The sequence below is a fragment of the Somniosus microcephalus genome, chromosome 4 (genome assembly GCF_052327205.1).
Source record: "Somniosus microcephalus isolate GS21.2 chromosome 4, FLI_Smic_1.0, whole genome shotgun sequence".
In the NCBI taxonomy this organism is placed as follows: Eukaryota; Metazoa; Chordata; class Chondrichthyes; order Squaliformes; family Somniosidae; genus Somniosus; species Somniosus microcephalus.
Window position 1 is genome coordinate 271,311,795 of NC_140990.1, and position 14,445 is coordinate 271,326,239.

Sequence of the window (14,445 nt, forward strand, 5' to 3'; positions counted from 1 at the left end):
AGAGGCCATTAGATAGATGGTGCGTAAAATACAAATGTCATGCTGCAGATGCATAGTCATGTTTCAGTAGTCCAAAAATTGAGAATTCATGGACTCAGTGACTGATTTTGAGAATCAAAGCTGGAGCAGAAGCATAGATCAACTGTAACATAGACATATTCTTCCAATCACACCAAAGCTGTCACAGAATAAGGATGCATCCTCTACAACATTACTGCCAGAGGCAATATACATTTACAACATTGCACTATCTCGTATCATGGACATACCTCGACTAAATCAAAGGAAAAGAACTGGAATTTAGTTAGCATTTTATATGTCATCAAGATATCCAGAAGCCAAAAGGATGTTCAGAGTCAATGAATTAATTTTTTGAAGTGTAGTCACTGTTGTTATGTAGGCAAATACAGAAGTCAATTTATACACCACATGACCCCACAAACAGCATTGAGATGAATGGCCAATTAATCTATTTTTGGTGGTGTGGTTAAGGGATAATTGTTTGCCAGGACACCGGGAGAACTTTTCTGTTCTTCAAATAGTACCTCGGGATCTTTTAGGACCACCTGAACAGGCAGGCTTGGTTTAATGTCTCATCTGAAAGATGGCACTTACAACAGTGTAGTACTACACTGAAGTGTCAGCCTAGATTATGTTCTCAAGTCTTATAGTGGGGCTTGAACCCAATAACCTTCTGACTCAGAGCCACTGAGGATCATGTCCACAATAGTTTCTCCCTCTAGTCAAACCACCAGGGCCCAAGGCAACAACCTCCCTCCTGCAAGGAAGGAAGCATGGATAATGGCTACAATACCGCCTCTCAAAATGAAGCTACCAGGAATTATAGTTGTATCTTTCTCCAGCTATGATTGCTAGAGATCATGTTCTCATCAAGACCGCTAGGGTATATGGTTGCATCTTCCAGTGAGAGCAGCAGGGATCAGGGCCACATCTTCCCTCCCAGAGATGACAAAAGACCATGGTCACATCCTTACCCAACACCAAGCTGCCAAATATTGTGGGTATCATCCCACTTCCCACAACAGTAATGCATCCTCCATGCTTGCATCTGATTCTTGCTGGTCTTGTAATGGGGGAAGGGATAGAAGATGCATCTAACAGTGATATCTCACTTTTTAAAAATTCTAATCCTTGGTGATCCTATAGTTGCATTGTTACATCGCCAGCCCTCTCCAGTGAGACACCCAGGGACCTTGGCAACATCCCTAAACCATCAAGTATTTACAAAAATAATGTTTTGTACACGGATAACCTGTTTTTCTTGATGTGCCTCAAAGATACAAGCTACATGATGATGGGAAACCTATGGCAGGACACAGAAAATGTTGTGTACATACAAATGTACAAAGGAAAATTATTTCTTTACATTCACAGCATACTTTCACATAGAGAAAGGTGCAGCTGAATTTGAAATAATCTTCATTTTAAGTAAATGTATACCTCTGACTGAGACAAGTTCAGACTGCTTTGGCCTTTTAATCTGATTCAGCATTTGTTCCCACATTACATGGGTTCCATGGTGTGGAGGTGCCGGTGTTGGACTGGGGTGGACAAATACAAGTCACACAACACCAGGTTATAGTCCAACAGTTTTATTTGAAGTCACAAGCTTTCGGAGCGCTGCTCCTTCATCAGGTGACGAAGGAGCAGCGCTCCGAAAGCTTGTGATTTCAAATAAAACTGTTGGACTATAACTTGGTGTTGTGTGACTTCTTACATGGGTTCAGTTGTAAATGGTGCTTTCAGCTTAGGATAGAGGCTCATTTTAGTACTGATATAGAAGGATATGGTCTCTGCACTGGACTTACACTTTCTTCATCTTTGTTATCACTGAGTACACAGAAGAACATTGTTCCATTCCTCAGTTTTGTCATCCCATGTCTTATTGAGCAGGAAAAAAGAATTGGCAAAAATAAAATTGTAGTTTTCTTCAGGGAAATTTCAGGTTACAGTCTACAACACAATAATGATGTTTTAATGTAGTCCTGCAGTTGTGGATTTTAAAATGAGCATAGCAATTATTGAATCTTTGGTTATCTATAGTTTGTTTACATAATATACTTAAACATAAATGTCAATTAAGCATAAATATATCTTATTGTATGTTTTATGTTCTGGTAATAATTTATGACTTCAACAATTTTGAAATTCTGTTGCTATGAGGGGCTCTTGTAAAACCCTTCTAGTGTAGATTGTCTACACCATCACTAGTTGTTACTGATGACAGCTAGTGATCAACCATGAATTGTAAGAACACACTGGTGTTTTATATTACTCATTATTATTTTTCTGTTTCTTTACAGATAGAAAATTCATCATCGCCAATGCAAGGGTACAGAACTGTGCAATTATCTACTGCAATGATGGATTTTGTGAGATGACTGGCTTCTCGAGGCCGGATGTCATGCAGAAGCCTTGTACATGTGATTTTCTGCATGGCCCAGAAAGCAAGCGGCATGCCATTGCTCAGATTGCCCAAGCTCTGCTCGGCTCAGAAGAGAGGAAAGTGGATGTCATATACTATCGCAAGGATGGTAGGATAAAGAAATATATATTTACTTACAAGATCAAGAATTAATGCACACTTTTAAACTTACTATAGGGAATTTTTCAACATGGAATTACGCATAGGTACAAAATCAGTTTAAAATGTTAAACTTAGCTGAATGGAAACAATATAGCAGTTCACTGAAGTTTAGTAGAAAATGCTTTGGATTATAAAGTTAGTTGATAAACACAATAGCAAATAAATGTAGGTAGACAAATAGAACTAAAGAAACCAAAGAATAAGACTCCGGTTTAAATCCATGTAGGTTAATCCCTGCAATATGCCAATATCAGCTTAAGTGTTTTTATAACAATATTTTTTATCTTGCGAAAAGCTGTTACAAATCTTTGATAACATTTTGTGATGGTGTAGTATTTTTTCAAATACTTGTAAAGCTATTTTTTTCCAGACATTTTAATCACATTCACTATAGCTAATTAACGTAATGAGTAATAAGCCACTTTCTCAATTAGTCAAAAGTCAGATTGAGTCATTGAAGTTATCTACTGCACATCCAAGAGCTGACACTTTGGGACAGTTTTCATGCTGTGGAATGATTGAGATGTTAGTAGTAATTCCAACATAGCTAATTTAGCTTGTGGAATTAATGTAGTGCAAATTAGATTCAGGCACAACAATAAAGAACCTCTTTAGTAATGTCCTAATTCAATCAGGCAACACAAGGTTCAGTTAAAGCAGAAAAAGGCAGACAAATCAATTTCTCTAGAAATGGAATATCTCATTTACCTGTTGTTCTGTATCTAGCTGTTCAACAAAGAATTGGCAAAGTTTGCAAGCCTACTGTAGGCAGTTGATAGCCCTGAAACTTAAGTCTGTGATCTTACAGTTGGGAGGCAAGCACACTTTTGTTCATGCTACTGAGCTAGCAAATCACTTGTGTTTATTAGCAAAAATGAGAGCGTATGGAAGTACAGATAGCCATTTGACTTGGATTTGAAATTGATTGGAAGGTATGAGATGGAGAGTGTGATAAGGCATGATAATGGGTAGGCACTCTGATTGGTGGGATGTGACAAGTGGTGTACCCCAGAGATCTGCTCCAGGGTCTCAATTTCTCATATTTATTAATGACTTGGATGAAGAAATAGAGAGTTGTATATCCAAATTTTCAGATGACACTAAGTTAGGAGGGACAGTAAGTAGTGCAGATAGGAGCAGAAAGTTGCAAAGGAACATAGATGAATTAAGTGAGTGGGCAAAACTTTGGCAAATGGAGTACAATGTGGGCAAGTGTGAGGCCATCCACTTTAAAGGGTTAAATTATGAGGACAGGTTGCATACACTTGGTTTCTATTCCCTTGAGTATTAGAGATTGAGGGATGATCTAAATGAAGTGTTTAAAATGTTAAAAAGATTTGATATCTACCCTAGATAAGGAGAAACTATTTCCTCTGGTGGAGAAATAAAGAAGAAGTTGATATAATCTTAAAATTCAAGCCAATCAGGAAGCACGTTTTCACACAAAGGATAGTGGTTATCAGGAACTCTCTCTCTCCAAAAGGCTGTGGGTGCTAGGTCAATTCTTGCTTTCAAGACTGAGCTAGATAGGTTTTTGTTAGGTAAGAGTATCAAGAGATACGGAGCAAAGGTGCATATCAATTATAATCTAATTGAATGGCAGAGCAAGTCCAAGGGGATGAATGGCCTACTCCTGTTTCTAATGTTCCTATGTTCCTGCTCTTTTGGTTAAAACAAATTGACTGTAAATTAATGAAACTTTAAATGAAACTTAACAAATTAAATTAAAATAAATTAAAATCGCATCGGCCGGGGTGATGATGTACTCCAGTTCCCGCAGCGCCCACCGGTCGCAGAAGGCCTCAAGTGTGCCGGCGGACACCGCGTGCTCCATCTCCAGCGCCACCCAGACGTGAACATAGCTGCGGAAGGGAGGCAGGCAATCGGGCCGAATGACTCCCTCGACCGCCCACTGCCTGGACCTGTTTATGGCTACCTTCGCCAGGCCCAGGAGCAGTCCTATGAGGAAAAAGTCAGATTCGAACCCACGCCTCCAGAAGAGACTGCGACTTGAACACAGACGCCTTAGACTGCTCGGCCACCCTGATGGGCTGTTCCTACGTTCCTAGTGTGTTTAAAAAGAGCTTCCCACTTCTCCCCCATACATATCAGTCAAGATGAACAGATGGGTAATGGCTGCTTAGCTATCCTTCCAATTGATAATTCAGTGGAAAAAGGTGAAATGTAGCTGTGAACAACTGCCACAAAACAGGTGTCAGTCTAAAATACATCTCAGCTTGGCTATCCTAGTCAGAAGCTCAACACTCTAGTTACCAGGCTTGCCAAAGAAGCTGGAAATAGTTGCAAAGATCCTTTATTCATGTTCCTTACAATGATTAATTGCTGATGTTGAATGAAATTGCCAAAATAAGGTTTATAGCTTACCATTTTAATTGTTCTTGTTTATGATATACAATTATATATTGCTTTACAATATAATTCTACCAAAGGGTATAGACAGCACATTTTGAAACGATATAGATTTTGCTAGCTATGATTCTGTAAATAGGAAATATGAATGTAGCAATTCTACGTGTCCCAAAATGTCAAGTTTCAGACCCAGATTGACTGCTTTCTTGTTTTTAATTTTCTCCCGATTGTGTCTAACTTCTCCAGAAGGTGGCTGGGCAGTTCTCTAGGTGCTGGCAGTCCCCAATTACCTCACTCAAGTAGTCATCTTTTGAGTGCAGACCGAGACAATGAATGGCAGCAAGGTATTCAGCTAGGGGGGAAGGGCAACCCAAATGAATCAAATCTTGTCCTCACCCAGTATCCATCGACATACACCTTCCAGCAGGGTGGTGATTAAAAGCAGGAATTTTGATTGATTTTCCTCCCCTAGCCTGGAAGACATGAAGGCCAATTGCTGTGCCCCATTCCTACCACTCTAACTGAGATGAGTTAACTCAGCACAGGCCAAATCTAAGACGTTGCTAGTTTATATAATTCAGCACAACAACATCGAGCTTGTTTACCGACTCAGTGGTCAGGAGTGCCCAGATTTAGGGCTGGATTTTGATACTGGAGGCGTGTAGGAGGCGGGACTACAACTTTTGGGGTTGCAGTCCCGCCTCCATCGAGTTGTGGCCAACCCACTCGATTTTCACTTGATTGACCTTGTTGAGCCCGCACAGCGGATTCAGCAGGCCAATTAAGGGCCACCCGGCAACAGGTGACGTCACAGATTGACATTTCATCTGTCAAGAGCTTTTGACAGATGAAATATCAGCGTTTGACAGCTCTTTGAAGCTGTCAAACACTGACAATCTGTACACTAAGTTAATTCCTTCCTCTCAGGCTGATTTAGAGATCTCTCCAGAACAGAAAGCTGAACGCTGCAACTTTTGACAGCTCGCGGCCATTCTGCTTTCTGTGCTGGTGAGATGAGGGACTCCCGAGACCTGAAGGAAGGAAGGCTGTAAAGGAAAGTAAAAGGTAAGTAAAACTTCTTTAAACACTTTATACACACCAAACACACTTACCTCTGCACTCATGCACCCATCACTCACCTGAACACCGGACATCTTGAACCCTCCAAGCCCTTCAGCCCGACGGTCCGCCTCGCTAACTTGGCATGGTTGGAGCCATCGGGAATCCCACACTTCAGGAATAAAAATAGGGATTAGGCTAAAAACTGCCTGTTAACTACCTGTTAACAGGCAGTTAATTGGCACTAATCCCCTTCCCGCCTCGGGGAGGCGGCTACCAGCACAGGTCGGGTATCTGCCTCCTTTGAAACTGGCATGGAGGCGAGTTGGTGGCAGGATGGGTTCGTGCCGCCCGATTTCGCGATTTTAACCCCCCACACGCCTCCAATCCCGCCTCCACTGCCCAATGAAAATCCTGCCCTTACTGTTTAACATAAACCTGTGATAATATAGCTTCTCTGTAAAAGGTTGTATATTTCCTTCCAGTACTCTCAATATAAAAACACCCTCAATGATATAGGACAGGCTCTTATAATACGTATCTACGCACTAGCCAACACTGAGCTTTAACATTTTGGGATTTATTAAACTGGAGCACAAATCATTTGCAATCTGTCACTGCTACTTTTCACTGTAAAATGACAGGGACAGGTTCCAAATAATGGGTTATGATGTATTTTAATAAATATGAACAGTGTAAAGCAAGCGTGCTCAGTGGGAATCCTCCAGCCAAACATTATCAGAGTGCATATGAATTGAGAATTCTGGGGGAAACATGTACATTTCCAAGGCTTCACACACTCAACATGATGTATTAGGTTGTTTGTTTTTGAAATTTATATTTGTGGATGGTGATTTCTTTGTAATGAGGGTTGTAAGTCTGAGAAATTAAATGATTTTCACCTTTGGAAATGCACTGTCAGCATCGTGGAATCTGAGGCCAGATATATCAGAAGCCAGATACAGAATAAAGCTCCTTCTACGCTCACTCAGCAATATGCCTAGATCTCAATCCCAGAAGAACCGATCTCTCCTGCACTGGTGTAATGTCTTTTTTTAATTTTCTTCACAAAGCAACTTGCCAACTTTGCTGAGTCAGATCATCAAATTAGTGGCAATTTATGTTAAATGTGTAGTTTAGTGCTGTGAACCTGAACCCAATAGAAGTGAGTTAAGAATGCTTAAACCCTTTTAACATACAGCTGGCAAAGAGAGTAGAATTGCATTTCATTAATCAGGTCTGGATTTAAACTTAGATTCCAGAAGGGAAAAGTCACTGCGTCTTCCATTCTTCCATGAAGTGGATATTGAACAGTAGGTCTGATTGTGAAACCTATCATTTGGGGACTCATACAGGAGTATATTTAGCTACTTAATCTTACACTAATGTTCAGTTTAAAGACAGTTTATTCACAGTAAAATACCAAGTAAAAGCTAATAGCTGTTTAACATGAGCTGCTGGAACATCATGTTTTGCCATAGCCTTGTCATTCACAAATACATTTACACAGCAGTGCAAAAATCAAGTATTCTCAGCATGATAATGTATGGTACAGTTAGATTGTCACTTTGCTCTGATAGCTGTATTTTTTTTAATTATCAAGTATTTTCATTTTAACTTCTTCATTTTCCACTCATTAAATTAATAGCTGCTAAGTATTAATATATTCAAATTGATTCACCTTTATATAGCTAAGTAAGATGGATTTATTTTCAGGCGGCTTTGGAGGTTATTTGTCGGACTCTAGAGTTTAAGCAAACCAAAGTCAGAGAAATTCTAATGTACACAGAACATTTGCTTATAAGAATTTGAAAAGATGGAAATTAGATCTGAATTTATTTACATGTCCATAGTCCACATGAAACCACACTATTACTTTTCTAATTGTCCAATTGCTTTTATGTTGATTTTTTTCAAACCTAATTGTTAAGTAAATGTTTTTAGTAAACTCTGTGGTGTTTCAAATCAGTGTTTATAGAAATGCCCTACCCGAGGTTTTTCCCAAAACCCTACAATAGTGAGGTTATGAACTATGTTACAAAGTCATACTTGAGACAATGCAGATTGTAAATATTAGCGCATTTCAGTGGATTGTTACTAATCCCATGGGATATAATGGGATCATATGCTAGAAATTATCAATCAAGTCAAGTGTGATTTTAAAAATGCAAATGATTATATCAGTGATATCATCATACAAAGAATTGTAACAATCGTCATAAACAGACCAAATAGAGCATTATTCATTATATGGAGCAAAGTGTTGTGGCACTATTGGAGGATGATGATCAGTAGAAGTTAAGTACCTGAGGATGGGGAGGAGGTTAAGAGAAAGACCCCATTCTTGCAATTAGGAATAAACTGTAATTACTGATCAATATAAAATTTTTATAACCCTATACTTTGTAATTTGCTACACTGCAGCCTCTTGCAAATAGTCTTAATAAATTAGCTCCCAGCAGTGAATATTTTCTTCCCTTTATGATTCAATGAAGAGGAAAGATTCAAGGGAAAAAAATAGCAGATTTACATCAACAGTATTCATAGTGATCAAATGTCTTGTTTACTAATCAATCATATTTAGCAGAATGCAACTGTATTATATTGTTATTGAGGGTTAGCAGTTAATTTGCATTATTCTAATAAACATTTATTTAAAATATGTAAGAATTTTGAAAGGAATAGTAAAAAATAATTAAACATTTATTTGTGGAGAATAGTTTGTTAGATTAAAGTAGTATATTTATATATATATATATATATGGGCTAGAAATTGGCCTCCTTTGCGCCTCCCGTTATTGCCTCCGGGGGGCGATAATGGGGCACTAACGACTTACAGGCGCGGCAAAAGAAACTACTCCCGCGAAATTCAATGGTGGGGTAACGCCGGCGGTAAAACTTACCGCCTCGATCTCCTGCGTCCTGGAGATCATGACATCATCCGGTGCGCATCGCCCCAGATCCTAAATTTGCTTCCGCCCCCTGCTTCACCGGGTGTCGGCAACGGCAGCTGCAGGAGGCGTTGTGACCTCGGCCGCCTGCTTGGGGAGCGGTAATTAAAGGGTTTGGTGGTCGGGTAAGCCAACATTTTTTTCTCACCCCTTTGTGCTGTGTTTTTTAAATTTTTCATTACTGCAATTGATCAGCCCTGCACTCTCTGAGAGTGCTTGGGGCTGCTCCTCGCGGATTGCAGACGGCTGTCACCGATGCATCCCCAGCCGTACCTATAACAGCTGTGTGCATTGACCCGCCCCGTTAAGGGAGGGAAGGAGCCTGCGAATCTTGCAGCGCTCTGCTGATCCCGCTCCTCTCACTCCCTTTAGCGCTGTAAGGGAAGTGGTAGCGCCTGATTTAGTGCTCCATTTCCCTCTTGGAGCGCTACAACTGAATTTCATGGGAGTCTCTCGTCATTAGTGCCTGGCGATAATTTCTCAGTTTCCGAAGTTTTAGCGCCCCAAACGGGGCTATGATGAATTTCTCCCCCATAGTGTTGAGCCATAGAGACAAAGTGCTATATTTGTCAGGAATAGATTTGAGAATGCAAATGAATAATTTATGACTTTTTGTTCGTTGTAACACTTAATGGGATTGCCATAGCTTGAGCAAGACAAAAGCTGAATCACACGTTTTGGGGTTATGCAACTCATTTTATACAGTAGCAAGCCATGTAGCTACCATAATAATTTTATAATAGGCTGATAAATAAGAATACATACAGAATGAGTTTATTACGGATTAAAGAGCTGTGATGTAGCATGATGCCATAGAAAGTGCAATGTCTTTTCAAAACAATGCAAACGCCATTGGCACTGCTGCTTTCATGGTTGTGAGTGTGAGACCTATTTTTATTGGTTGTTTCTCTTCTGGTGACATTGTGATTGCTAAGGGAACCCTTATTGTTTAGTGCGTAATTTTCTCTAGTACGTGGGTGAAGGGAAGGCAGCTGTTAGAGTTTAAATCGTGGCCCTAGGATACTAATATTCAAACACTTAATACATTCCTTTGGAAGTCCTCTTTCCACTATTTTAGTAGGGATGTTAACATACTTAAAGTAAACACCACAGCTAAAATAGCGGAGAGAGACATTTCAAATGAATGCATTGAACATGTGTGGGCTGATGTCCTAAGGTATAACTTCAGGGCTGGTAGGTATATGCATATACAGGTACTAGAAAACTATTTTGATGAAGATAATAAGTTATCACATGAACTAAGTGGTGTAGCATATAGTATAAATTGCCAATTATTGATATGAAGATGTTGATTTCATTTCATTTTCCTAGTCAATGCCTCTATTGATGCATTTGGCCCAATTTCCCACGTATTTGATGCTAGTACTAGATTCGACACAAAAAGCAATGCTAAATGCATTGTACATGTTTATACCATTGTTAATTAGATGTAGATAACTTACTAATGCAGATGCAATGCTATTACGGCAGCATTTTCTGCTTATGTTTACAGAGCAGTAAGTGAAAAGTGGCTCTCCATGGTACGTGTAACATCCGCCACTAATTTTATTGAAATCAATAGGTGCCTTCAACAAATCGTAAAACTATTTCTATAATTCTGCTTTGCCAGTGAGACAAGAGTCAATTTTGTACTTTTGATTAAACTTGATGGATTGTGTCTTTATATGAAAATAAAACCTATTCCTCACTGCTTATGTTCTATGCTTAGTTGTGTCCGTATAAAAGTTACATGACAGGATATAAAAGTCTTCTTACTGTCAGTACAAACACTCCATTTACCACTGGGTTAGAAAATGATACTGTGAAATTTGGAAATCTCCATATACTAGTGCAAGTAATATTATAGATGTTCCAATAACACAGCTATGCTTTGCCTGCCATAAGCACCTTTCAAAATAATTCAAATAAATTAAGCATCAATATGGTAAAATAGATAAGGGAGAACCAGTGGATGTGGTGTATTTGGACTTTCAGAAGGCTTTCGATAAGGTCCCACACAAGAGATTAGCGTGCAAAATTAAGGCACATGGGATTGGGGGCAAGGTATTGACTTGGATAGAGAACTGGTTGGCAGACAGAAGGCAAAGAGTTGGAATAAACGGGTCGTTTTCCGAGTGGCAGGCAGTGACTAGTGGGGTACCGCAAGGATCGGTCCTAGGACCCCAGCTGTTCACAATATATATTAATGATCTGGACGAGGGAATTGGATGTAATATCTCCAAATTTGCAGATGACACAAAGCTGGGCGGGAGGGTAAGCTGCGAGGAGGATGTCGGGAAACTCCAGTACGATTTGGACAGGTTGGGTGATTGGGCAGAAACATGGCAAATGCACTATAATGTGGATAAATGTGAGGTTATCCACTTTGGTGGCAAAAACAGGAAGGCAGATTATTATTTGAATGGCAATAGATTGGGAGAAGGGGAAATGCAAAGAGACCTGGGTGTCCTTGTGCACCAGTCGCTGAAGGTAAGCATGCGGGTGCAGCAGGCGGTTAAGAAGGCAAATGATATGTTGGCCTTCGTAGCAAGAGGGTTCGAGTACAGGAACAAGGATGTCTTGCTACAGTTGTACAGGGCCTTGGTGAGACCACATCTTGAGTATTGTGTGCAGTTTTGGTCACCTTACCTGAGGAAGGACGTTCTTGCCATGGAGGGAGTGCAGCGAAGATTCACCAGGCTGATACCTGGGATGGCAGGAATGACGTATGAGGAGAGATTGTGTCGATTGGGTTTATACTCACTGGAGTTTAGAAGATTGAGAGGGGATCTCATCGAAACCTATAAAATTCTGTCAGGTCTGGACAGACTAGATGCAGGAAGGATGTTTCTGATGGCCGGGGGGTCCAGAACCAGGGGTCATAGTCTAAGGATAAGGGGTAAGCCATTTAGGACTGAAATGAGGAGGAATTTCTTCACCCAGAGAGTGGTGAACCTGTGGAATTCTCTGCCACAGAGGGCGGTGGAGGCTAGTTCATTAAATATATTCAAGAAAGAGTTGGATATATTTCTTAAGGCTAAAGGGATCAAGGGATATGGGGAAAAGGCAGGGACAGGGTACTGAATTTGGATGATCAGCCATGATCACATTGAATGGCGGTGCAGGCTCGAAGGGCCGAATGGCCTACTCCTGCTCCTATCTTCTATGTTTCTATGTTTCCCATTTATACATTGTGCTGCACTCCCCTTATAAAAAAGTTTCATAATTTATGTTTATTTAATAAAGCCACATAAATTATGCTTAATTTACCAAGATAAGAGAGAAGGGATAATAAACAATTTCCAGTGCCTTATATGATTTTCAGTATATATAATAATTAGTATGTAGGTCTTCTCTGGTGTTCAGATCCTTGAACTAACTGGCACTCTTCCAAACTACCATATATGTAGAAATCAGTAAGAAAAGTAATCTCTGAAAGTATAGAAAGTCATCTTTTTCTTTCACAGGAGAATAACCTTTCAGTGAACCTCTGTACTTATTGTTTAAGTAGATGGCAGAGGGAAATTCCACTGTGTTAGGCTGGTAGATTTGTTTGTAATTCAATTCTTCAGAAAATGCATTCACCTCCCTCCCTATCTCTGTAACCTTCTGCAGCCCGACAATCTCCAAAATCTCTGCGCTCCTCCAATTCTGGCCTCTTGCACAGCCCTGATTTTAGTTGCTCCACCATTGGCAGCCGTGCCTTCAGCTGCCTGGGCCCTAGGCTCCGGAGTTCCCTCCCTAAACCTCGCCGCCTCTCTACCTCGCTCTCCTCCTTTAAGGCGCTCCTTAAAACCTATCTCACCTGTCCTAATATCTCCATCTGTTGCTCGGTGTCAAATTTTGTTTGATAACGCTCCTGTGAAGCGCCTTGGGACATTTGACTATGTTAAAGATGCTCTATAAATGCAAGTTGTTGTTGATTGAACACAGTTTTGATTGCACGTCAATGCAAAGACAGTAGTGCAATTCAGGAGTCAGGTTGATAATCTGACATCTGAGCCCATTGAAGCAAAGAAGTGTAAGTTCACTTCCAGGAGCTGATCTTACACTGCTAGGCCTTTGTACCAGGTGCGGTATAATTCCAGCCTGGTGCAAAGTCACCTTTAAATAGTCCCCGGCGGTGTATTGGTCTGCCTGGACACTTAAATATATTTTTGAATGCTGGGAGCAAGTCCACACTCCTGCCTTGTTCCTCCTAACATTAACAATTAACCGACCAGCCCGACTCCACTTATTGGCATTGTACAAGCCAAGCCGGCAGCGTAACCTCATCCTGTCAGCTGTGCATCAATAGTTGAGTATCAACATTTGAGATTTTATTCTGAAATGCATGAGATCTAAAAACTAAATGCTCTGAATGCATTAACAGAGGTTTTTTACCATTGGTAAACATATTGATCTGAGCAGTCACCTGGGTAAAAATATGAAGTAACTATGGCCCAGATTTTCTGATCGGAGGCTTCCTGCGTGCGGATACCTCCAATCTGGAAAAAAATCTACGCCCTTGCCTGTGGGCTCCGGAGGTCCGGACACTTCTGCTCCTGGGCCTCTCCTGGTGCGCGCACGCAGAGGCCCAGGTATCCCAGGGGCGCAGGCAGTTCGCAAGCATCCCTGGGGTCACGTGGGCCATGGGGAAACAATGGAAGAAGGGAATCCCCAATCACAGTTTTGACAGGTCTCTCAGCTTAGACCCGTCAAAAGTATGAATGGGTATCACTCAAAAAACACATCAAAACATTAAATAATTTTTTTTTTTTAAATCAAGTTTTTAAAATTAGTTAAAATTAAATTAAATATTTTAAACAAATTTAATTTTTTGAAAAAAATAAAGTTTTTTACAGGGCTAAAAATAAACTTACCATTTTTAAAGTATTTTTTAATTATAAATGAGTGAAAAATCTTTTTTTTACTTTTTTAAACTCTTATGCTGGTAAAAGCAGTCCTTACGTTTTATTTATTTTAATTTTCTTTTGACAATTGTGATAATGCTAAGTTTATGCTCTGGGCAGGGATAGCCTTTTCAATAAGGAAATGTTAAGTAATGGTTTCTTCGGATATTGCTACATCTGTACTTTACAATGTCTATCAGATAAATTAAATGATAAATGTACTGAACATATGAGAATTATGAATGTCTCAGGTATTTAATATATTTCCTGATTATAAATTACTTTAAAATATTCAAGATCAACATTTTTTGAACTATGGGGAAGTCTGAGACCTCTCCCTGTGAGGCTGCAGCACCAACAAGATTTGGTAGCATAGAGAAGGGGAATTGAAACATTTATAATGCATATTTAATACTAAAATTAAAATAGTACATGCTGGGCTGTGGTTTACTCCATTATAATGCTTTCATTCTTTATCGGTGACCATTTGTTAAAATTCAGCCAGAGTGGGTCAGCCATAGCTTTTCAAGGTAAATTTCACCCAAAGCCAAGTCTAGGGTTTGAA

At 39.9% G+C, this 14,445-nt stretch overlaps 1 protein-coding gene across 1 annotated transcript in view; it reads left to right on the forward strand.

Annotated features, from left to right (window-relative positions):
* LOC147120460 (voltage-gated inwardly rectifying potassium channel KCNH7-like) overlaps window positions 1–14,445 on the forward strand; it is a 91,063-nt gene that overhangs the window by 3,300 nt on the left and 73,318 nt on the right. The window contains 1 exon segment of the mRNA XM_085986427.1: window positions 2,325–2,555. Coding sequence (XP_085842553.1) covers window positions 2,325–2,555 — 231 coding nt within the window.